Source organism: Xiphophorus hellerii, chromosome 5, assembly GCF_003331165.1.
Source record: "Xiphophorus hellerii strain 12219 chromosome 5, Xiphophorus_hellerii-4.1, whole genome shotgun sequence".
In the NCBI taxonomy this organism is placed as follows: domain Eukaryota; kingdom Metazoa; phylum Chordata; class Actinopteri; order Cyprinodontiformes; family Poeciliidae; genus Xiphophorus; species Xiphophorus hellerii.
The window spans coordinates 20410414-20433187 of NC_045676.1; the positions used below are offsets into that span (position 1 = coordinate 20410414).

Sequence of the window (22774 nt, forward strand, 5' to 3'; positions counted from 1 at the left end):
TGAAAACGAGCCGTCGGACACAGACAGGCGGGCGGTGTTCTGAAAGTTTTGGTAAAATGGGCCAAAAGAGGAACCTTCAGAGTTGTGGTGGGAGAGTTTCGAGTCCCCGGCCAAAGCGGAATACTTCTGTGCACATCCACCCGAAAGAAGCCGATTACACTTCATTACATTAAAAAGAAGCAATATCACACTCTGAAATGTTTCTATCTGGAGCCGATCTGCTGCATCTAAGACTGTTTCAAAGGTTATTAGGTGTGTTGTCAAATTTGTGGTGAAATGAAGTTGAAATTGTGTTGAAGAGCCTTCAAAATCATAAACCTCAGACTTGGTTTTGGACCTACCAGTGGACTGTTGAGCCCAAATGGCATCGTTTCATGGGAGCAGTTCATGTGGAAAGACGAGGGGCGATGGATCTCACGTTAGATGGTGGAGGTAAAACACACATGGTGGCCAAACGTTTGGCTGCTGCAGTGGACCGAGTCAGTACTGACAGGGAAAACGGTCAGGCCTTTTCAGTCCAGAATCAACGCACTGAATGGAACGATGTGGTTGGGTTTTTTTGGGATGCGCAAATCAGAAATGTCAAGTTAAAGGTGATTTGAAAAGTTATTGTAGACTAGCATCAGATAATGAAAATAAAATATGATTGTAGTAAAATTTAAAAAAAACTTAGAATATCAGGGTTTTTTTGTAACACTGCATATTGAAAAAAACAATCGGGTGTTTTCAACATTGCTCAGCAGCGTCTTTTTAGTGGCTGGCAGATGCACAGTGAACTTCATGATGGTAGTAGACAGCAACTTCTGCATTTATTGACAAAAAAAATAAACTTGTACAAATTTTAGGTAAAAAAAATTGGTCCCTAGAATGGTTTTTGGAACTGTTTTATATAAATGATATGTATTCATTATTAGTATTTTATTAGGAAAAATGCAACACTCTGGTTTAAGCATGTCTCCCAATTGCCACTAATTAGATCATAATTACTGCCGAGTCATCAAAATTCAAGTTATAATTTTGTATTTAACACTTTTGCTCTGTTGCTTTATTTGATCTATTAAAGCCAGTAAGTAAAAAAAAAACAACTTTAAATGAGTTTAGGCTAAGAGTCATTTGGTGTTTCAGTTGTGCATTGTTTTCTCATCTTGGCGTTATTGATGTTTTCTTAGCTGTGTCGTATTTCCTCTATCCTCCTTTCACCAGTCATCTATTCACTAAGCAGAATATGATAACATGCAGGAGTCTCAATCGATGCCAGATTGCCCGTCTATGTTGTGGAAATCCAGCCCGTCTTGTTTTTTTTGCTCCCAACGATTCAAAACATCTTATCTACAAGTCTCCTTGTCCTCTAGAAAATGAGTATATACCCACAGTAACAATCCTTTTAGCACTGTCCTGGTTTTTGGTTTTGTGGCCCGGTGAAGTTTTGTCCATTTTATCCTTTGAGGGAAAGGCTGGTGAATGTGTCAAAGGATGGACAGGCAGGTGAGTTTAATGCCATAAGAAGTAAAGATTCACAGAGTAATTACCAAGAGGACTGATGGCGGAGCAGTGGAGAGAGGGAGAGAAATCTGAGTAGGTGCCATCTACACAGACATTAGAAATCAGGAAACGGATCATTGGAGACCAGAACCCAGACATTTATGGAGAAATCCAGTTCCTGTCACAAAAGACAAAGTAGATTAGAGTCAGCGCTTCAGGGCACAAGAAACACAACTAGATGAGAGCCAGATTACTACTCCTGTGAGCAAAACAAACCTGGCGTCTGTCTCAGGAAGCCAGCGCCTCTTTAAGCACCTTCTGATGAGTCTTACAGAGCTGCACCTGTCTGTACCTGTCAGCCACACCCTGGATGGAGAGGAGGATCAGGAGAGACACAGCAAAACAACCCGCACACTGTTCTCTGCTCTCTCACATTTTTTGCCCTGGACACTGATCGTTTTAAACAACAACTGATTAATTTAAAACACAAAACTTGTCTCTTGTCTCTCATGTGCTTTCATACGCACGAAGACGACTGATATTGCTTTCTTATTTATTAGAGTCTAATCATTAGAGTTGGTCCAAAGTTAGCTGCTAAACCAGCTTCAGCTCTGACTTTCCACACGAGGCTTAGTGTTTATGGGAATTGTTGACAATTCATTCCAGATATGTATTTGTGAGGTCAGACACTGATGTTGGACAAGGCCTGCTTTCCAGTTTATGCTCTTGATCAAAAATATGTTCTATCAGGTGGAGGTCTGGACTCTGTAGAGGGCAGTCAAGTTCTTCTTCACCAAGTTATCTGGGCTTATGAGCAAACAAAGTGAAACAGTGTATTGTTTTCTTGATTGTTTTGTTTCGTCAGATGTTGTTATATGAGTGTTATAGAAAATAATATCAAAAGAAACTCAACTCTATAAACAGTTTAAGTTTATTATGTATTGCATTTTGTACTACAGTAGTTCCACAACTATTTAATATATGTACTTTGAAGGAGAAACCATCAGGATTGTGCTGGTGAGTGTTTTGTGTTTCAATAGTTATTCAGCAGATTACCTTATCAGAAAATGCACATTTTTAGAACCTTATCTATCTGACTATTGCTACTATTCCATCCAGCGCTGACTTTCAGAGCTTTATACCGCCACACAAGCCTTTAATATAAACTCTTCCTTCACATGTCTGTCTGTAACAGAATCACACCAATGCATGGTCAGTACCCAAACCCATCTGGCCTCCTTTCCTGTGCACCAGCAGCCAATTCGAAGTGATTCAGTCTGTTTTCAAACTACAGCTGGTGATCCAGGTCCCAGTAAAATTAGAGCAAACAGGACCAACTGTTTCCAGTCTGCAGTAACAAGGGACATAAATGTCTTCTTGGTTTCATTCAACCAGACACAACCTGACAGATTTCCCCAGATGTATCTGCAGAAATCTGTGTCCTTGAGAAACATCTGGACCTCCTTAGAGGATGGATGTTGCTCTCAATATTTTAACTAAAAAGGTTTTCACCACCCTGTCAAGTATTTAAAGTGCCCTGTAAGAGTTCTTCTGTTGTTTATAGATATAGATATTTCAACCTGAGTTGTTGAGGTCATTTATTCAGTCTATCAAACTGACAACCTTCCTGGCCGCTGACCGAGTGCGTCCATTAAGCGCTGGATCCTTCTGGACAACTACTGTATCAGAGGTTATTTTCAGCGCGGTGTTGCGCATTGGAGCAGCAAAAAAAACATAATGCATGGAACCGAACCTCTACAAATCGATCCAAGAGCTTTAAAAAGCATCTTCACCATAAACTGATACCAGCAGCGACTTTTTAACCATTTACTGACCTGAGGATGGCATTTGTGTGTGTGTGTGTGTGTGTGTGGGTGTGCCTGCTGAGATAAAACAGACCTAATCTTCTTTGAGGTCATTTTAGTGAAGCATATAAGGTGAGTAACAGGTTGAACTTACGTTGGCTGATGGTGCACTTAATGTAAACAGACTGCTGCAGCAGACATGACCTGGTCGTGGGGGCGCGCGCGCAGAGACGCCCACACAGGCTGAGGAGAAGCGCGCGCGCTATAAAAACACCAGACGGCGTTTCAGCGTCAGTGGGAATGCTCAGTTCATCTCCAGCTCATGGTCAGTCAGCCGAACCGAGCCTGCAGAGGAAAAACACACACACACTCAGTGCGCCTCGAAGGACATCGATTCCTTGCTTAACTTACCCCAGCAGCGGTGGATTTTATTGAGAAAAATATGACTTCTGAAACTTTTGAAAATACATTTTTCAATAGTTTTTAGATCGCGGGGACTGCTTCAGAGAGACGTCGAGGAAGATTCAGGTGCTCTGGAAATACTTTCTGGTCTTATTGGTGAGTTAATTTCTGATCTTTAGCTGTCGGTGAAATTAAATGATCAACTTTCTGGGTAAAACTAAAAAAAAAAAGACTTCTGTTAAAAGACAAGAAATGCGATTAGCATCATCAATTTAATATTTTAGCTGGGTTTTATATTTGCATATTTTCATTATGTAAAGTGCGACAGCTAAGAACACCCGCTGCTTTGGTCGATTTGCTTCACATTATGTCGGAATATCGGATTGATATTAATACATAATAAAATTTGAAAGAGATCGTAGCTGGTTAAGACAATAATAAATAGATAATGAATTGATTGTTTAAAAAAAAAAAAAAAACATATGTGATGGTGCTTAGGTTAATGGGGCCTAAAATAGCGGAGTTTTCTTGTCTGGACAGATTCTAATAAAGTGCTTTATAATAATTAAAAAAGAACATAAGATTTGCATGGTTGAACGTGAGAACTGGAAATATGAAAGTCATTATCGCTCCCAGAATTGCTTCATTGCTCTTCTTGGATTCTTAGAGTCTGAACTCCAGAGCTGAAAAACATTGCTCTCAAAGTGTGTTTCCCTCATTTGGTGTTTTTGAGGTAACATGCAAAGAGAGTTTGGTTAAATTATCCAAAATTACAGCTGACAGCCTCACTGATCATACATGCAGGGTTTTTCATCTTTATTGGTTTCCGTGCTTACAGTGCTAGAGAAAAACATTTGGCCTGTTCTACATGTCTTCTATTGAACAATGTTTTTTCTCTTAATAAATGAAATCATCATTAGAAAAATCGATTTTTGTAATTACTCATGTTCCCTTTGTCTGATATCAAAGTGTGTTCGAAGATCTGAAATATTAATTTTTGCCTTATTACATCCAATTACTTTTAAAACTGCACATTTTTCCGTTTTTCCTTGCAGCCTGCTTTGACAATGGACCCCATAAACTTCAGAGGTCAGAGATGTTTGCTTTGAAGCATTTTAACTCCTCGTTTCTTCCTCGTTGGGGTGATGGCAGTCCTTCTGTGGTGGAGGCCATGGTGAAGGCCATGGAGCAGCAGCAGGAAAATGTCACTGCTGTGCAGAACCAAACCAGTGGTGTCATCAGTGTGGTATTGCCTATGTCGCTAGGCATCATCTCCAACACGGTGGCTCTTTTCATCCTGGTCAATGCCTACTCTCTGCAGCGCCGGCGCTCCAAAGCTACATTCCTCTTGTTTGCTACTTCTCTGGTGATCACAGACTTCTTTGGCCATGTGATTCCAGGTGCTCTGGTCCTGAGGCTCTACCTCACCGGCGGACAGAGCACCGAGGATTCCTCTGATAGCATGTGCCAGTTCCTAGGTGGCAGCATGGTCTTCTTTGGCCTTTGCCCTCTGTTTATGGGCTGCGCCATGGCCGCAGAGCGATGCCTGGGCGTTTCCAAACCGCTGCTGCACTCATCCCTTGTCACCAAAACTCGCACAAAAGTCTGCCTGTCCGTCATCTGGCTGGCAGCTCTCTGTGTGGCCTTGCTGCCCTGCTTCCAGCTAGGCTCATACACCTATCAGGAACCAAAGACCTGGTGCTTCATCAACGTGCTCAATGACACCATGGGGGTGGACGTGGCCTTTGTGGCGCTGTTCTCCGGACTCGGCCTGACCTCACTGGCTGTGGCTCTCGTGTGCAACACAATGAGCGGACTGACGCTGGTGCTGGCCCGAATCAGGAGGCAGCCTGGCTCCCATCACTCAGCCCGCTCCCATGACATAGAGATGGTGGTTCAGCTGGTTGGTATCATGGTCACCTCATGCATCTGCTGGAGCCCTCTGCTGGTATGTAACAATAAAATCAGTTTTCCAATGAGTTGTTCTGTTTTAGAAGACATACCTCCTGTTACAGCTAGATTAAAGCAAATATTACCTTTCAGAAAAAAAAACATCATAGCCTACCAAAGGTCAAACATGGTAATGGTATTATGATCTGAGAATGTCCTGGTCCTTAAAGATCTGAATGACTTGAGACATGACATGATGTGACATGATGTTACATGACAAAGAAGAGTGGGACAAAAGGACTGGGTGAACTGCTGGAGATTGTTCCACGAACACTCACGTGTTATCAGTCATATGAGTTGCAAAGTGAAAAGGAAGCACAGTCAAGAGACATTGGCAAGGTTCTATTTGTAATTGAAATCATAATTTTGTTCTTCAAACTCTGCTTTCATCAAAGAATCCATTTGCAGCAATTACAGCCTTGCAAACCTTTTGCATTTTAGTTGTCAATTTCCCTAATCATTGCAACAATTTCCAGCTGTGCTAACATGATTTAACAAGGCTTTTCAAATGATCAATTAGCCCTTCATCAAGGTAAACTTGGATTAGCTACCAAAATGTGCCACTGGAACACAGATGGCTGCTGAAAATGGGCCTATGCACATCTAATAATAAATACAGCTATTTCTAAGTGAACCCAGAACTTTTGACAAAGATCACTGGTACTTACGTTTCTATAGATTGCAGTTCCTAGACTCGGAGAGGAGAAAATTTACCAATGCATCAGGAGAACATGTAGAAATGCTTAACAGTTAATGGTACCATTTATTTTCTGTTAAATTCAAGCTGGATCCACTGGATCAGTCTCCCTGTAATCCATCCATATGGCCCAAAATGAATCATTGTGATTGTGAGCTCAATATGACCTGGCGCTTCGGCCCACTTTTTTTTTTTTTTCAGCAGCAGAACCTCCTGAACCGAATTGGACCTAAAGCTGTGAGCCAAGTTTTTAAAACCCTGAAGTCAAAATTCCTAATTTTGCTTTATGTGTACGGGTGCCGATGACATCAGGAGAAGCATTAGAATTGATCTGGCATAAGTAAACAAAACACTTGACGACACCGCTAAAGGAGGAATGTGAGTAAAAAATGTGAATAAATGGAAGAACTCTCAAGGACTCAGGTCGGTTGTCCAATGCCTGGTGTGATGTCACCAAAGGTGTGCTTGAGCGCAAACTTGTTTTTGAGTTTTTATTTTTTGACCAAATATAAATATGCAACAGAACAGCAAAGCAAATAGAAAAACAAATGCCAGCTTTTATTCTATATGTAACAAACCATATTGAAGTGTTTGATTTTGTTTTATAGTCCCGACCCTACTAGGGACAAGGGTGTTAGAAAATGGATGGATGGATGGATGGATGGATGGATGGATGGATGGATGAAACTATTATGATGCTTTGAATGAATCTTGAGTCAAAAGTACTCTTTGTCATTGTGAAAGTGACTTTATGAGCCAGATTATACTCAGAACTTGACCCAAAACTGCAAAATTCTTTCAGAACCTACAAAGTTTGCTTTTGAAACAAGAACAACTCAATTTTCTTTTCTTTTTTTACATTTATTTCATGTTTTTAATATATGACACATTTTAATCTCTAGATTAACAAATAAGGAATGTGTTTCTTGCCACCAGATCTTTGCTCTGATGTCGGTGATCCATTCTTCCAGCAGAACTGTGGGTGAAAACCTGACCAACTACCAAACTCTGATGCACATAGGAGTGAGGCTGGCCACATGGAACCAGATCCTCGACCCCTGGGTCTACATCCTGCTGCGCCGCACCGTGCTCCGCAAAATCTACCTCATTGTGAAGTGCCAGGCAGGCCTGAAGGACACCGTGACGGGCCGCTGGGAGAAGAGCTTTTTACCCAGCTTGGACCAGAAGGAAGTTCAGCAAGTCTGAGCAAAGAATGCTTTTGTTATGTTAGCAGGTCACTGAACACACAAACTTTTAGAAACACAGAAACAGCAGTTGAAGGAGGAGATGTTGTTGCTATGATGAGGAAGCAGTCCAGCATTGGAGGTTTTCTTGATCAATCAAGGTTTTTATTTTTTTTTTTCAGACTCCACTGTGTTTACCAGCATGTTTTTTCTCTGACCTGAAAAATGCAAGCTAGCTAAGGCTACAATTTTGCACAAAATATCATAAATGCTCTGATTACTTTGAAAAAGTGAATATACCTTATTTCTCGATGTAAATAATGAAATTATAAAGATTAATTTGGTTAATCTTTGTAGAACATTTGTAAAAGGGAAAGATTTAATCTATCATAACTTTGACCAGCTTTGAAAGCTCTGAGACTTACATCGGTATAAAAATCAGAGGGCGCTATGGAGCAAACCCAGAAATAATCGAGTGTTTTGCTAGTACTCTACTGAATGTAATTTATTACAGAATGTCCAATGTTCACATGTAATTTTGACTTTGAGTATTATTTTGTGTGTTTTATACAACAATGTATAACATAATTCGCTTTTTATGAGTTAATACTTGAATGTCAGTTTACTGAGAACATGTAAAACACTTTAAACTGAATGTAAATAAAACCATGCAATGTGCTTTTAGTTTAAAACTGCTCTTATTTTTATTCTGTCTTGTTTGGAAGATCTGCAAAAGAGGTAAATGTATTGAAAACCCTCTGGCGGCTTTCCTTTGAGTGCGATGAGCAACATTTTCCCCTTAAAAAAAATTTCCAACAGAGATGTCCTGCTCAGTTTATTATGTTCTTCACTTTCAGTAGATATGTTTTTGCTAAAGGACAATCCCCAAAGATCACAGAGATCATAATCTAATAAATCAGAAACACATATGAGAATAATATTTTGACTAAAGCTTGAGTCAGCATGTAATGGACTACCAGTGTTTTACCTCAGAAGTACAATAAACATTAAAGGTCAGCAGGGAGAAGGTTAAAAATAAGATTCATTATTTTGGATAAAATACTGTTTGCTCTTTTCAAATGCTTCTCATATTCATTACATCCAGTAAGATTTCAATGTAAATGTGGTGCATTTCTGAATAACTCATGTTGTTTGTTGAGATTTTTATTAGTTAAAACTGAAAAACAAGAGATGGTTAAAGATGGAAAACAATATAGAACTTTAAATGTTGGATCACATTTGCTTGAATATGAACCAAACATCATAACCTCAGCACTTTATTGAAACTTCTGTGGCTTTGTATGCATTCATTAAGACATACAAATGAAAAAATTATATTCTTCGCTCTTGATGTCCCAGTGTTCAGGTATAGTTTAATTTGGAAGGAGATACAGACTGCTGCTGGTCTTAAATGAATTGCTATGCCTTTCGACTTGTGCTTAATGACTTACATTGGAACTACTTTATGTTGAAGGGAAGAAGGTCCTTTGAATACAATCAAATATTATCAACGATTGTGAGAATTTGCTTGTTTTCATCTGATTGATATTTGTTGCAAGATGAGATACTAAAGAAAGTGCATGCTGTGCTCCAGAATTTGTAATTATCCAAATGCCTTTTCTTTTATACGTTTGAGTTAATTATTTTTTTAAACATTTCAGGGTTCAAATATCTAAATTCTCCCTAGGGCTCAGTGTGTGTGTGTGTGTGTATGGTTGTTTGTCCTGTATGTCTTTGTGTTGCCCTGCGACAGACTGGCGACCTGTCCAGGGTGAACCCCGCCTCTCGCCCGGAACGTAGCTGGAGATAGACACCAGCAACCCTCCCGACCCCATTAGGGACAAAGGTGAACAGAAAATGGATGGATGGATGGATGGATGGATGGATGTTCAATTAACCCTCGGTTGCGTATTTAAGCAAAAGTCTGAAAACATCCAACATTGAGTGCACTTCAACCACCGGACCCCCAGGGGGCGATATTACGCCAGTAGTCTGAATTGCAGCCACTGTATTACGTGAAGAAAAGGCTCGACGTACTCATTCCTAACGGCTATGAATTATTTTTTTTATAAAACCATCAGAAAAACTACGAAAGGAGAGGTGAAGTTAATCTGAAAGGTCTAAAACTGTGCATATGCCCGATTTTAGAGGTAAGCTGTGATAGCATTAATGAAACACATTGAGTTCGTGCAGGTGCTACAGCTAGCTAAAGGTAAACGGTGCTTAATATTAAGTATTTACACCTTTAATTAATGTAGAGCGAATAATAGAGATTTTATTTATCAATTTATTGAAAAGACATATCCCCTCTTAATGACAATTGCAAGCATTCATGCACAAGTTGATAGTTTGGCTCAACTTTTGCTGCTGCGCACTTGTTAGCCGCTAACGCTGGCTGCTACTAGCACCTGTACGCTACGATGTACGTGACGTAAACGATTTCATTTTACGTTGTTGACATTTTTCTGTGGCAGGATAAACAACTACCGTTTTTATTTATACTACATGAGGCAGGGAGGACGGCATGGCTTCAGAGTGGGACGAACAGCAGGCCTATGAAGAGCTTCTATATTGGGACGAACTGATCCAACAAGGCCACCGTCTTCTGCCTGAGGACTTTGACAGGTAGCGCTGAAAACATGCTCTACGTCTACAGATTTGCACAGAAATACAAAAGCTAGTGTGTCACTCAGTATCGTGAAAGGATCTGGTCATGATTGTTCTTAAAAACAATTCATATGGGGTCGGTTGGAGGTTCTAGCACTAGTTTTATTTTTAAAACGTACTATTTCTGCTCCTTGTGTTGTCACTCCTGACAGGTACGAGGAGCTGCGATATTGGTACGACTGTCTGTGCTACGAGGAGGAGCTGAGGCAGTACCATGAATACATTGCTGCAGTTCAAAACTTGGAGGATGAACGACAGCTTGAGGTTGTTTTTTTTTTCCTCTTTCCTTAATAGCACACACGATTCATGATCTACTGTGCAAAAGTCTTAAACCATCCACGTGTTGGCCTTTTTTTTTACTTCCAAAGAGTGTGGCAGTCCTGTTATCATAAAATTAATTTCAAGGAGTAGATTTCCGCACATCTACGTCTTGTGAAAATGATTTTAGGATGTTGTCTGCTTTTTAAAATCGCTAGGGTCTTGTTAGCTTGCAGATTTGAGGTTTTTCTCTCTTGACAACTGAACTAAGAATAACATTTAAAAAGGTCTTGCACTCTTTACAACAATTTAAACAAAAATGTGTAAATAATAATGGCTTGTCTTTCGGCATTCATGTTAAGTAGTCATCCCTTCTTTTTCACGTGTCATTTTTAGAGCTTTATAAATATGAAGCTTCCTCCTTTTTAGTTATAACTGCAGATGCAATGTTTTTCCACAAGTAAATTGTATTTATAACTTCTGTTTATTTCCATGTTTTTGTGACTGCATACAAGACCTCTTTCAAGCACTCTATATGTAATGTAAAAACTCCACACCCATTTTATGTCAAAACTGAAATAACAATTAATCATAGAATAGAGCAAAATCAAATTGTTTTTCTGTGATTTGGAAGTGGATTTTATGTAAACATTACTTTCTTCTGATTTCAAGTCTTTGTTTTCTTTCACTACAGGAGATTATGGCCCCTCCAAAACAAACTGGGCCTCAGAATCGCCTCGTGATGACGAAGCACTCTGAAGTGTATCCTTCAGCTGAGGAACTAGAAGCTGTGCAGACGATTATTTCTGATGTGGAGCATGCTTTTAAAACACTATCTGAACAGATCGATGGAGGGAGGTAAGCCAGCTGACCTAATTGGTCTGACGTCTTTTAAACATATAAACTAAAACATTTAAACTCAGTTGAAAAATCAGAGAATGCTCTTATGAATAGCATGAGTCAAACTTACAATGAAACGTCTCTCTTTTGTTTGTTTCTCAACAACAAAACACAATACCAACTACCGGTAACATGAAAGTTCTTTATATTTTCTGTTTGTTTTTGTTGGTACCAGATCCGAAGAGCGAGTTTTGCGTGCTCTTATGAGGGTCGGTCTAGTTGCTAAAGGACTCCTTCTGAAAGGGGACAATGAACTGGAACTGGTGCTGCTTTGCTCCAGCTCGCCTACAATCACTTTATTTAATGAAGTCACTGAACAGTTAGCTAAACAGCTAGAGGTACGGAGTCATATTTGTAGTTGCTTAATGGCGGACTAAAAACACTTTTCACAGCTTTAATGTCTTATCTTTTCAGTTAATTTCAGCTGGAACATATTCAGTAAGCTCGCGTCCGGAGGAAGCAGTCATTGTTGTGACCAGTAGCAAGGAGTCTGTCCCGACTCTCGTCATCAACCTGACATCACCTCTTGTCCGGGAGGAGCAGCAGACTAACATCGCTGAGGCAGAGGGGAACGGTGCGTATATTTGTCCGGCTGCACCCCAGCTCTCACAGGTCTGTTCTGTGTGATGTCAGTAGGCAGGTACTGTACTCCTCCACTGATCTATAACTGCAGTAGATATTATCCCAAAAGTCCCCTGGGTGTGGCTCATCAGCGTCAGCACAATTATTTTTTGTCATTCACTCTTGTTTTCTGTTTCACACTGCAGTGGAAATATTTTAGAAGGTCATATTAACTGTCTGAACTTAAAACCTGCACTCAGCTATTTATTGTGTTAACTAATATGGTTTATTTACCATCTATTCCTAGAATATCTGGAGTTAAATTCAGCAGCAGGTCTTAGTTTTTGTATGAAAGTGTATGTCTGTGTGGACTTTAAGCAGGGTGAAAGAATTATTATTTATGCTTGCGTAAAATGATTTGTATGTAGTTCAAGATTCAGGGAGTAGCCATCCTCTGAAGTACTGCAGAATATCTTTTCTTCTCCTGAGCTGTTCATGTTTGAGATAATTACTGCCCGTTTGTTGACCTGCCACAAAATCATAACTAGTTTGTAAGGAAATTTAAACGGACTGCTCACTGCTGTGATTGTGCACAGGAGGTGTGGGGATTTAACCATAGAGTTTAGATCAGGGGTACCCAAAGTCAGTCCTCGAGGGCCAGCATCCTGCATGTTTTAGTTCTCTCCCTGTTAGTACCAACAACCTTCTCAGCATGTCAGTGTTCTTCTTAAGCCTACTAACGAGCCATCATTTGGTCCAGGTGCGTTAAACCAGGGAGAGAACTAAAACATGCAGGATGCCGGCCCTCGAGGACCGACTTTGGGCACCCCTGGCTTAGACCTATAACCAAAGGCCAATCTGAAATTGGGGCCAGGTCAGGCCAGAATTAATTTTATTATGAATGGGCTCGGGCATATGTGGTGGATTTATTAGGTCTGGAATACATACAGCACAGAGAAAACCAAATGAGAATGCTCAATATAAAGTTGTTAATCTATTTATTATGTTATAAATAGAAGAGTACATAGTTTAACCTGTTGAAGAAAGAAAGTCAAAAAGGTGCAACAAACGCAGCACATTGCATGCGCTCACAGCTCTGCCCTTATCCACTCAAGCAGTGGCAGAGATAGGATCCTTTCAATCACACATCCCAGATGATTTACACTTGACTCATCCTGCAGTTACAACAAGCAACAAAATGGAGCCAGAAGATGTTAAACAAAAGCTAAAATTGGGAAATGTTACACTGCTTTCTCAAATGGTGGTCTAAAAGTGAATTAAAATATGTTCGGTTTACATTGATTTACTTGTTTGTTCAGTGTTTGTCAATATGAAATTATATTGAGATCTAGTCTCCAGCCTGCTGGCTGCAGGACCTCTCAAGAGCGTATTTTGGACAAGGACCACTGTCGATCTCTGCATACTTACTGAATGTCTGGGAAAGTGTGTAAAATCATTTTGATTTGTGCAGTTCTGCTCAAAAACCGTAATAATTTGATGATCTGTAGCGCGATGTGATGTTGGAAGGGTCTCTGACAGAGACAAAACTTCATCCAGCACATGAAAAACATGAACAAAAGTGTTGAATTGGAAAATAAAACGAGACAAAACGACATGCGTTGTGAAAATTTATATGAGGAATTGCGTCTCGGGTTTATCCTGTCTTTCAACGTGCCTCTCTGATTTATGGGTCACAATATTTTGTCCTAAAATCCCAAAAGCTATCGCAGGTTTTCTGTGACCATGTTGCAGCCACACCCAGTGTTAATCTTTTTTTAGATCAGTGGTGTTGGTACAGCGACTGGCTCAGACTAATGCCAGCGAGCAAACGGCTAATAAGCTCCTGCCTCGTGGTCCTCACGTTGTTTTGTTGTGAGCTACGATTTGAGGAATCTGTTTCCTCTGTCGTAGCTAACAACATTCTGCTCACGCTGATAATATTGGCTCAGTTATGTTGTCCAAGCCCCTGCTAGAATTACTAGTCAAAGCGCGGATTGCATGCTCTTGATGCTAAATCTGTACATTTAAAACCAGCTGCTGCAAAACTGATTATGTGGTTTAGCTTGAAACTATGTCAATTATTAAGGAGGGAGAACATTTATTTAAAATGGTTAAACAGTTTAACAAAGAATTGTCCAGCTAATTGTTTCTGTAAAAAAGCAGGAAAGGTTTTGTGGAAGTCTAAAGTTGCAGAGCATTAATTTAAAGGCCAGATTTTTTTTTATTTTGTTTTTTTGGGGGGGTGGGGAGGTTCTAGTTTTAGAACAGTTTTTAATTGGTAGTGAACTGATGAGTTTTGTGACCAGTTTCAGGGCTCCAGTTTTTGTAAACATGCCAAGTTTATGCTCTCAACTAGTGATGGACAAAACTGCAGTCTCTATTTGTATTCCTGAGAAAAGTTGATCCTTAACTGTCACAAGCTGCAGTTTCATAAATCAAACAGTACTTGAACGTGTCGCCGTGTGTACAAGTGCAGCAGATTTACATCAGACAAAGATAACTGAGACACCAGTCAGCTGTGGATCTTACTGTGTTTATTATTAGTCATCTGGTGAGGAGAACAAAAGAGAGGAAGAGGAGGGTCTGGAGACAGCAGCAGACGTTCTAATGGCTTCACAATGTAGGACAGAAATTTGTCACCTTACAAGATTTTTCCACACAATATCAGACACTGCTTGACATTAGTCTTAAGTCGTCTGGTCACTTGAGCTCTAAACGTTTGCAGGCCATTGATTCAAGGTCAAAACCAGAGATTTTCTTTAAAATTAAGGATTTTTTTTGTACAAGGGCTGAAATATATTCATTTTGCATTTAGGAATTAAAGAGAAAAAAAAAATTAATATGCACTACCCAGAACTCCCAAATGATAGATTTAGCTTAACTTGGTTCAAGTTCTGTCTTAAGAATAATAATAATCTCATATAGAGCACCTACTGCTGTCCAATTGGTAATAAAAATACCCCCAACAAATCAGCCCTACATTGTATTGATAATTCAAGCAGAAAGGGCTGAGCTTTTCACATATTGATCTTTGAAGGTTTTTTTTGCTTCAAGTGTATTCCTTGCTGCAAATGATCCAGCGTTCACTAATGGAATGCTATGTGATTGCATTTTGGGCAATAAAATGTTTGCTTTCTTATTTTAAAAAGTAATTGAATTATTTATTTGTATTTGTTAATGTATTTCCAGTATTGTATAAAGTGTTTTATGTGACTAAATGAAAAGTCTCCAGATTGTGGCACTTTTTTTATCCAGTTAATTGTTAAAATAATTGATAGATTAATCGATTACTAAAATAATCTTTAGTTGCAGCTCTAGTCTGTTTCCACTCTTTCCATTTGGTAGAAGCCACCTTTGGGCAGGGGCTGATCAGTTTTGCTGCAGTATGGGACAGTCGTGAATTTTTCTCTCTATGCCTGTGATTTTAAACTGACTGCCTTATAGTTTGTGAAGTTTTGTAGGACCGCTGGACCTTTGACCAACTGGACACACTGTCTCAGGAAGTGGAGGGCAGCAAACCCAAGCCATGAGGCTGATGGAAAGGGGTTTTTATGAATAGTGCAGACACATTCACAACATGTCGAGCAATGTTGTGAATGTCACCCTAATTCTTTCACTTACAGTAAATCAGAAGGTTTGCACAGATTTTTGGTAGATGATTTTGGCTAAGAACAAAGCCTGCCACGTTAGATACTCTGACAGCCCCATTCCCTGCTTCTGCTGGTTTGGGGAAAGCTGCTGCTCCCTGAGCTGCAAGACAGAGCCAACCCCCTTGGTCAAACTGTACCTTTTCTTCTTACCCCACCTCGTCAATAGAAACGCAATCGGTCAACGATCCGCCGGACGTTCTGGACAGGCAGAAATGCCTAACTGCCTTGGCGTCTCTCCGCCACGCCAAGTGGTTCCAGGTTTGCATTCACGTCATTATTTTTAATTGATCTCTCCTTTATGTTTTGTCCAACCTATAGAGAGTGACAGTTTATTAGTTTTATTATATTACCTTTAATATAAAAGGTAATATGCTTACCTTTTATATTAACTTTAAAGTTAAAGGATGGTCTGCTAATCAATACCAATGACACATGTGGATAACTCATTGGTATGGATTGGATCTTAAGGCTGAGCTTTCTCTGTTTCAACTCTAGCACTGTGCAAAGATCAGTGACAACCTGACAGGTCGTGTATTAGTTGATGTGGAGACGGCTCAGTAGTTCTTGCTATTCCATGCTTGCCTTGTTTTATGAATTGGTTCATGAAAACTCTGAAAGCACAGACCGAGGTCTCTTTGGAGCAGGCAGACAGGCTTTCTGACTCAACTGGTTTTTGTTTTGTGTCCCAGGCTAAAGTCAGCAATCTCAGTTCTGCTGTCATTGTGATCCGAGTAATGAGGGATTTGTGTAAACGGGTTCCCGATTGGTCACCCCTCTCAGAATGGGTGAGAAATCTGTTTCTACTTTTCCATAGTAGAGCTTGGTAGATGTTTTTGTCCAGCTCAAAATTATACACACAGGCTCATGGTTTACAAAGTACTTAATGTTTTCTCTCTTATTCAAGAGTAGATTTAATGAAGCAAGGCTAAGGCCTGTTAATGATGCGAATCATTTAGCTTGTTAGTTTCTCTTTTTGATGTCTTAATACTAAACACAACAGGATTATCAAAAGAACTCTATGAAGGTCTTAAAAGGACTATGATCTGTTTTAATTTTTTCCAAGTATAATTTTGACTTCAAGTAATGTCTAACTTGAAATGGTGCTGTTTTTTGTTTTTTTTCATGTAGTCTCTTGAACTGCTGGTAGAGAAAGCCATCAGTACATCTGAGCGGCCAATGGCAGTAGGTGAATCCTTCCGCAGAGTTTTAGAGTGCGTCGCCTCTGGAATCCTACTGGAAGGTGAGTTTCTCTTCAATCCATAATGGCCTGGAAACCAGCATGAATGTCCAAACTGAAACGCGTTTGTTCAAAGACGGCCCCGGCATAAGGGACCCATGTGAAAAGGAAGATGTTGACGCCACTGCAAATCTGACTGAGCAGCAGCGTGACGACATAACAAAGAGTGCTCAGGTATGGTGAGATACAAAAGCATGCAAATGTTAAAAAACAGAGGTGTTAAGGTTAGTATTTGACATGTCAACCTTTTTCTCAGTTAAAATGTTTCTAATAGAGTCACTTGCATAATACTCACACCAGTTGTCTTCCACACAAACTGTCTTCCTATTTACTCTGATTTTCAATTCTTTACATAGATTTTCATCTGGATATAAGTCTAGTGATTTGCTGGGTCATTCAAGCAGTTTAACTTTCACTCGACAGTTTCTTTGACTTTGTTTTTGACAGTGGAGTCTTGCGCAGTGACTGTGTAGATGTCATTGTAGTTGGAAAAATTGTACCTGCTTTTCCCAGGTGTTTGTTTTTTAAGCTTTACACGGCTTTTTGACTCCTGCAACGACTCTTGATTATGCTTCTGACATCTGACAAGAGGCCTCTTGGCCGTGGCTTTTTTTTGTGATAGTTTTTTTTTTTTTCCACTTCTGTATTATGGCCTCAATGACCCTCATGGTAACATTTAGAAATATAGCTGTAATAATTACCATTGGTATATTTTGCAACAGTCTTGAGTCTTTACTTTTACTAATCATGCCTCTCAGTGCTCTACTCTGGTGAAATGAAAAGGCTCTTTTTTATAGATCACCAGTCCTCTATTGGTTCAGACATAACAGCAGGAACTCTTTTTAAACACTGATAAAATTCAGCTGGTTTCTTGGCTTTTTATGATGTTTACATAGAAAGCCATGTGATCAATACTTTTTTCCATCAATCCATCCATTTCCTAACACACTTATCCCTAGTGGGGTGGTGAGGGGTGCTGGTGTCTACCTCCAGAGGTCAACGGGCGAGAGGCAAGGCCACTCTGGACAGGTCACCAGTCCCTTGCAGCGATACTTATTTCATTACAAATAATGAAATTTATGGACTAATTTGTATTGATTTCTCTCTATTGATTCTTGCTAACATTTGATTATTCCACACAAATATTAATATAATTACTGAGAAAAACATTGACTTGTTCATTACTTATTTTACTCACCTCAGTTGCAATTAACTTCTTGTCTTGCTTAACTTTTTTTTTTTTTTTCTACTCAGTTTGCCTTGAGGCTGTGGGCTTTTGGACAGATGTACAAGGTGTTAGGGATGGACAACAAACCTTATAAATCCCAAAAAATTTTGAAATACACCCGCAAAGATGGCACAGGTACTGGACAACAGAGATCCTCTGTGGAGCTGCACTTTGTTCAAAGAGTCGGGTCTCAACTTTGTTTCTCTGGCTCAATGCAGGTCTGATGACTCCTGCTTCTCAATACTTCCTCCCAGCTAAGAGGCCTTATTCAGCAGTGGAGAAAGATGAGGAAGAGTTGACATCAAAAAGCAAAGAGAAGAAATTTGAAAAAAGCTTTCTAAAGAAACATTGTAAGAACTATGAGAGTACAATAAATTTCTCAAAAGGCTGTTGTCTGAGTTCATTTTTATACCATTTTTCACCGTTTTCATGTTGTTCCTCTAATAGTTGACCCAAACATAAATCCTGTGATGCGTCTAAACCAGTATCAATCTCGCCTGGAGTATCGGCTTATCTCTCAAACCGGTCCAGTCCATGAGCCTGTGTTTACCATGTCTGTGGATGTGAAGGGAAAAACCTACGAGGCTTCAGGACCATCTAAGCGAGCTGCCAAGCTGAATGTCGCCATCAAGGTGAAGCTAATAAATCTTCTCTACATAAGTGAAGTCAGTTTATCAGCTCACACCCCTCCCTCAATGTTGGAGGCCTATTACTATTACTGTTGTCAAAGTGGGCTGAGGTTAGGCCTGTCAGAAGGAAAACAAACAAAAATGCAAATAGAATTTATTGAGCTTATTTTAATTTGTCAAGCGATTAATTGATTTAGTGCTTATTGAGACAGGCTTAGCTGAGGTTCGCCTTCCTACAAACACAAAGCATCAGACTGCAGACTCTACCTAAGCAGATCGCCTGACCAGTAAACCTGCTTGTATCAGCTGTTGATTTGGTGTGTTTCTTATTCACAGGCCCTGAAAGATCTTGGTCTTCCAACAGGCCTGGAGTCAAAATCAGAGCTGAGTGGCGACACTGAAAGCTCTCAGAAATCTGACTCTGCTGCAGCTTCTACCGCATCAGACGAGGTAAAGGACTTTATTTGAACTCTCTTTAAAGAATCGTACACAGTGCCTTAAGAGAAGAACATTTTTGATTACATTTTTTCTCTCTAACTGCTAATAGATTGGTCAGGGTCCCCTCTTAACTAAAAATGGGAAGAACCCTGTGATGGAGCTCAATGAAAAGCGCCGCAGCCTGAAGTATGTGGTGCTTAAAGAGACCGGAAGGTCCAGCGCCAAGTCCTTCGTCATGCAGGTGAGTCAGCAGCATCACGCTGTACAAACAAATATAGAGGTCAATGTCAGTTTGCTTTTTAAATGCAACAACGTGGTGCTTTTTTTTGAGGATTACAAGGTAATAAAGTAATATTCCATAAAGCAACTAAACCACAGAATGAGCAATCAATGAAATCAAATAAAACCAAGTAGAAAAAAGCCCACCTTCAAAGGCAATACAAAGTTGTTGTTTTTTTTTGGTTTAGTTTTACTCTAAACTTCAGAGGTGCACTGATCGCAGTCTTCTGGCTGCAATAACTCAATTGTTAAAAAGCCTGACCTGCCGATTTTAACCAAAAATGATTTATTTTTAGAACCAACACTTTAAGATGTGATACTGCATTTTACTGAAAAAACATTAAACGGTATCCGTGAAACAACAACAACAAAAAAATTTGTTTTAACTGCACATGAAGTAAAGCTCTCAAATATAAATAAAAAGTTAGGACAGAGCCTAGCTGGCCTCTCAGTCAGCCTTGTCTCATGGCAAAACAAAAGGAGGCAGTAGCTGCTTTCCAGATCTCTGTGTTGGTACAGGAGTTCAGATGGATAAGATTGGTTTGAAATGTAAGTACTGGCAGATTGCCAATCACCCAAAATTAAGGAAATCGGGGCCGGTCGAGTGGTGATCCCCTACGAAACTTTCATTCACTTGATTTAAAAAGTCAGATATTCAATAAAAGTTTGACCAAAAATGTAATAAAATGAAGACTTTAACAGAAATGGTCCAAAGCAAACAGTTTTCTGTCCTGTGTTTCAGGTGGAAGTTGATGGGCAGAAGTTTCAAGGAAAAGGCTCCAATAAAAAGGAAGCAAAGGCTCACGCTGCCCTCGCTGCTTTGGAAAAGTTATTCCCAAATGATGATGACGCTTCAGACAGCAACAGAATGTCTGCAAAGAAGAAGGTTATCTACACTGACATGGTAATTTATTGGAGAAACTCCTTTTGATGATTTTATTGCTTTACATTAAACCAACCAACCAAAATATCCTGCTCAACAGCACATCCCAGGATTTGGCACAATCCGTGGTATTCCATCAGATACCGGGGCTCGAAGCTGGGGTCCCAACAGAGGGGTCCAAGCCCGGGGCCGGGGCCGGGGCCAGCCTTTTGGCGCCGGACCCAGCTATAACACAAGTAAGAGGTTTTACACTGATTGGATAGAGGATCTGCAACAAGAAGCTCATGAATGAGGAAATCACTAAATGTCTTTTTATTCATTTTAAAGCTAACTACAGCTATGAGAGCAGCGCTGGGACAGGCTATCGTAAGTATTTTGATACCCATAATCATGGTCAATCCAGAACACATGAGCATAATCTACTGCAGATTAAAAGAATCTCACACAGGCAGCGCTCACATCCTTCAATGTGTTTTACCTAAATGTACTTTGAACAGGTGATCTCTGTGAATAAGTTTACTTTGGATAAGATTGTGATGAGCACAAATCAATGGAGGGTTATAACTTTTTAAGTACCTCACACCACAAATCCGTTGGTATTCCTCTAATTCAATTTACTATAAGGATCTTTTAACATTTAATCTAACAAGTTAAAACATTTATCAGCAGTTTTAAATCAGTTTGAAATGGACAAATCATAATATTCACCCTGCTAAAAATATAAATATATCTTCAAGGATAAATCTTAAGAGATTAAAATATATAAATAAAAAATTTCTTAGTATTCCAAACAGTGTTTTGTTTAGTCCTTCTTTAGACTTTATTATTGCCTGTTGAGCCAAATTTAATAAATTACTCTTTCAAATTTGGATAGTTTTCTTGTCATGCAGCATCACAGGATTATTTATACTAGAAACCCACTCTTTTAGAGCACAAGTCTAAAGTCTATGCTTTTGTAACTTCTGCCTTGCAGTCAATAAAATGTGAGGCCATCTGTCCGACAGATAAAGATTGGTCCTAAGATTGGATCATGGGGCAAGACAGTAATCCCAAACACTGCTGCAAATCTACCACAGAATCACTGAGAAATAAATCAATATGTTGCAAAGAATCAAAATCTCTATCTCACCCTGTTTCAGACCTTAAGAGAACTTTGAAAAATGAATTTCTTCAAGTCTCAATGAACTAAATAAATTCTGTTTACAGAATAGTGGGCCAAAATTCATAAGATATTTATTCATGGGGTTGGTTCAACAGAACATGCTCTGAGATCATAAAAAATGCACTAGAACCATAGGACGGTTACATTTAAATGAGAATGATCTAAAAAGTCTTTAATTTAAACCTGCAGTAACTTAACTATTAAAATATATATATTTTTTTTACATATTTGTTTAAACTGTAACTATGTCCTGACAGTAATTTATGAAAAAAATCAAGCTCATCTGGCTTTTTCCTATGGCCATACTGACATCTGCAGAAATACACCGCTCATTCATAAGCAATCAATTAGTCCAGAGGAGAATCTTAGCGCTGTTAATTACACTCATATATGCACTGCTCACACCCTCACAGAGAACTAATGGCCTGAATTTGTTTTTTATCTATTTCAGATAAACTTTATGCTAACAATGCTGCCAGCAACACTGGCAAAAACACCAACGTGGCTGAATCGGACAGCAGCACAGGCTACGGTACGTTTTACCCAGAGAGCAGCTCCACCTACTCCTCCCCACCCGTACCCAGCACCAGCGACACAAAGGGACAAAGCTACCGCTCCATGCCCCCACCTGTTGACCAGCAGAGCCCATATAGCTACGGATATGGAGAGGAAAAGAAGAAGATGCTGACCCAAAGCAATCCTGTGGTTCAGGGAGGAAACTCCTCCACATACAGCACAGCCTATCCTAGTTCTGTTACAGCAGGACATTCATACGATTACGGTAACAACTGGTTACTCTTGAGATGTCTTTAAATATTTTCAGTCTGTTGGAGGGAGCAGATGATAAAATAATATATTTCTGGTCTGATCTCTCTACGCAGGCTGGGGGAACCAGGTCAACTGGGGGAATCAACAGGGATTTGACACCTACCAGAACTATGGAGGACAAAACCAGGGCCAGTACTCTGGATACACAAATTACTGATCCTTGCAAATAACAACACTGTTTTTTCACTGTTTGTAAAGTCTGTGTCCTCTGCGTTGTTGATAAACCAGAGAACCCTCTTGATTTCATTTTGTTTCATCACTTGTATGTTTTTAGTTGACATTTGGTGAAACAGGTTTCTTTTAACATCGTCACAGCAGTTTGAAACTGTTTTGTTTCCGTTCTTCATCAGGATGTAATTCTGATTTAAGGATTTGTTGGTGTCAATAAAGATGCTCTAACCTTGGTCTAAGAAAACAAGTTTCAGTTAACTGCTTTTTAAAAAAGTTTTGTGGCTATAGATACCTTTAATCAATAGTAAATTGACAGAACATGGGGTAATCTAGTAATATTTCCTCCATCTATTTGTTGTATCC

The 22774-nt window shown here is 39.6% G+C and overlaps 2 protein-coding genes across 4 annotated transcripts; both read left to right on the plus strand.

Moving 5' to 3' along the window:
• The first annotated feature begins 3358 nt into the window (after window positions 1-3358).
• On the plus strand, window positions 3359-8215 carry LOC116719615 (prostaglandin E2 receptor EP1 subtype-like). Its single transcript, XM_032562164.1, has 3 exons — window positions 3359-3845; window positions 4745-5637; window positions 7273-8215. Exons 2-3 carry the CDS (start codon window positions 4786-4788, stop codon window positions 7540-7542), a joined length of 1122 nt encoding a protein of 373 aa, XP_032418055.1. The 5' UTR covers window positions 3359-3845; window positions 4745-4785; the 3' UTR covers window positions 7543-8215.
• A 1289-nt stretch (window positions 8216-9504) lies between these two features.
• Window positions 9505-22655, plus strand: LOC116719614 (interleukin enhancer-binding factor 3-like). Of its 3 annotated transcripts, none has more exons than XM_032562161.1 (20): window positions 9505-9670; window positions 10031-10145; window positions 10340-10451; window positions 11140-11303; window positions 11521-11683; window positions 11760-11919; window positions 15723-15814; window positions 16246-16341; window positions 16685-16796; window positions 16870-16967; window positions 18048-18156; window positions 18240-18371; window positions 18469-18653; window positions 18987-19100; window positions 19198-19329; window positions 20110-20271; window positions 20351-20486; window positions 20578-20616; window positions 21864-22193; window positions 22294-22655. In XM_032562161.1, exons 1-20 carry the CDS (start codon window positions 9655-9657, stop codon window positions 22395-22397), a joined length of 2571 nt encoding a protein of 856 aa, XP_032418052.1. In that variant the 5' UTR covers window positions 9505-9654; the 3' UTR covers window positions 22398-22655. The 3 variants fall into 3 exon arrangements, with proteins under 3 accessions (XP_032418052.1, XP_032418053.1, XP_032418054.1); XM_032562162.1 differs by having other exon boundaries at window positions 9511-9670; window positions 9995-10145; XM_032562163.1 differs by having other exon boundaries at window positions 9511-9670; window positions 10035-10145.
• The last annotated feature ends 119 nt before the right edge of the window (window positions 22656-22774 follow it).

What these genes read in the sequence shown, in the direction of transcription:
- LOC116719615 (XM_032562164.1), top strand. Translation starts at nt 4,786, where the DNA reads ATGTTTGCTTTGAAGCATTTTAACTCCTCGTTTCTTCCTCGTTGGGGT. An exon ending in TCTGCTGGAGCCCTCTGCTG is followed by an intron (nt 5,638 to 7,272) that starts GTATGTAACAAT and finishes TCTTGCCACCAG; the next exon opens with ATCTTTGCTCTGATGTCGGT.
- LOC116719614 (XM_032562161.1), top strand. An exon ending in CCAAGTCCTTCGTCATGCAG is followed by an intron (nt 19,330 to 20,109) that starts GTGAGTCAGCAG and finishes CCTGTGTTTCAG; the next exon opens with GTGGAAGTTGATGGGCAGAA. An exon ending in CGGACCCAGCTATAACACAA is followed by an intron (nt 20,487 to 20,577) that starts GTAAGAGGTTTT and finishes TTCATTTTAAAG; the next exon opens with CTAACTACAGCTATGAGAGC.